The following is a 1,588-nucleotide window of genomic DNA, read 5'->3' as shown; positions in this document are numbered from 1 at the left end:
AGATGCGTTGACTCCCGGCGCATCGAAACCCCTCCCAGCTTGTGCTCTCCTCTTGAGCACCCAAACGTGGGCAGCTGCCCCACAAGCAGGACCTGGAGTCCACCATGGCAAATATGATGTCCCGGGGGGTGTGATGCGAGATTTCGTTTTGCCGATTTTCGTTCATCAAGCTCACTCTAGTAGCGAGCTGGCAGCCTTCTGTGTGTAAAGGACCTTAGACCGCAACAAATGGGTAAGCTGAAGCAGGAGAAACATCAGCAAACGCCACTGTCCTAGCGCTCCTGCGCTCCATGTAAATGCGAGGTTAACGCCCTAGATATATGGAGATTAAGGAATAATCTGAGGTTTTGCTCGTTATAAAAGGCGCTGGCCCTTAGCCGCCATTATGAGTAGTCTGCAACCCTCAGCTCTCTGTAAGTTCCAAGGTTGTCTCTGGCGAGAAAGCTTTCCATAGAGTTCCATCCCCACACCGCAGCAGCTCATTACATTGCCTTGCTACCCTCTCTCTATGTTAGATTGTTGCCAGAAAGCTTCCCGGTTTTTCCTTGCTTAGTACAGCCTCCCAATTCCGCCCTCCCCAAGCATGGCAGGTGTCTGGGTCTTCAACCATCGTGGCGTCGCTCACCTTGTTCCCAATCCCAACCCCGACAACATCGACAAGTTTGAGTCTCAACCAGGCAGGCGCGGTAAAGTCCTCGTTTACCTGCCCTCCAACCAGATCATCTCTTCTTATGCTCTTCTCGAGCAGAAGTTGACGGCCATCGGATGGTCGCGATACCCCAACGAGGAGCCCGGCACCATCCAGTTCCACAAGGGCCACTCCACACACCTCATCACGGTGCCCAGAGATTTCAGGAGATTCAAGCCAGTGCACATGTTCGACATCGTGATCAAGAACCGGCAATATTTCGAGGTCCGCGACCAGTGATCAACTGGTGGAGCTTCTGTTTTAGTCAGCGGTAGTTTTCTTCCTTCCATGTTGTTTCTCACTGTTCATGGAACTAGATGAGTTTCTAGGTTTCGATTGCAGTAGCAGAAGTTACCCTCATTATCCAAATTATACTTATAGTTGGACTGTAAACGTGCCTTTGGAAATGCATAATACCCTGCTATTCTCGCAATCTCAGCGTGTGTGGCTCTACATAGTAGAAATGGAGGTTTAAAGGTCTCAATGATGTATTTGGCTTGAGAAGTCTATCACTTGCTTTACGTCGCACCATTTTAAGAACGATCCACCAGTCCATATACAAAAGTCAAATGCTTATAGGAACACTCCCTCGCTATTCTCTACCCTACTGTGCGAAAATGCCCTCTAGTCTCTCTTCCTGCGCACAGTAAATGTTAGGCTTCCCATTTTATGATTGAGGTAAATTAGTTTTTGTTTGAGTCCTTCTTTGATATTGCAAGCAATGCTGGGTGGAATTAAGTAGAAGAAAACCTTTTGCTTGGTTATTGTAAGCTAAGCACATTTAATTTATGATAGCTTAACCATTGATGCTGAGATAATCAAGATAATTCAATCTGTGCTCAAGAGTGCTCGTCTTATGTTGATTTATTCATTATATAAAACATGGGTGACTAAATGGGA

At 46.9% G+C, this 1,588-nt stretch overlaps 1 protein-coding gene across 1 annotated transcript; it reads left to right on the top strand.

The window, feature by feature from the left end:
- Positions 1–402: 402 nt before the first annotated feature.
- Positions 403–954, top strand: LOC147882314 (flowering-promoting factor 1-like). Its single transcript, XM_087401103.1, has one exon. The coding sequence runs from the start codon at positions 584–586 to the stop codon at positions 926–928; it is 345 nt and encodes a 114-aa protein (XP_087257229.1). The 5' UTR covers positions 403–583; the 3' UTR covers positions 929–954.
- The last annotated feature ends 634 nt before the right edge of the window (positions 955–1,588 follow it).

Source organism: Dipteris shenzhenensis, chromosome 29, assembly GCF_047967505.1.
Source record: "Dipteris shenzhenensis isolate YYH24624 ecotype China chromosome 29, Dip_SZ_1.0, whole genome shotgun sequence".
NCBI classification, from domain to species: domain Eukaryota; kingdom Viridiplantae; phylum Streptophyta; class Polypodiopsida; order Gleicheniales; family Dipteridaceae; genus Dipteris; species Dipteris shenzhenensis.
Note: the sequence above shows the minus strand (reverse complement) of the source record. Positions and strands in the feature narration are given on the sequence as shown.

Bases quoted from the DNA above. Each gene is read 5' to 3' on its own strand.
- LOC147882314 (XM_087401103.1), top strand. From the start codon at position 584: ATGGCAGGTGTCTGGGTCTTCAACCATCGTGGCGTCGCTCACCTTGTT.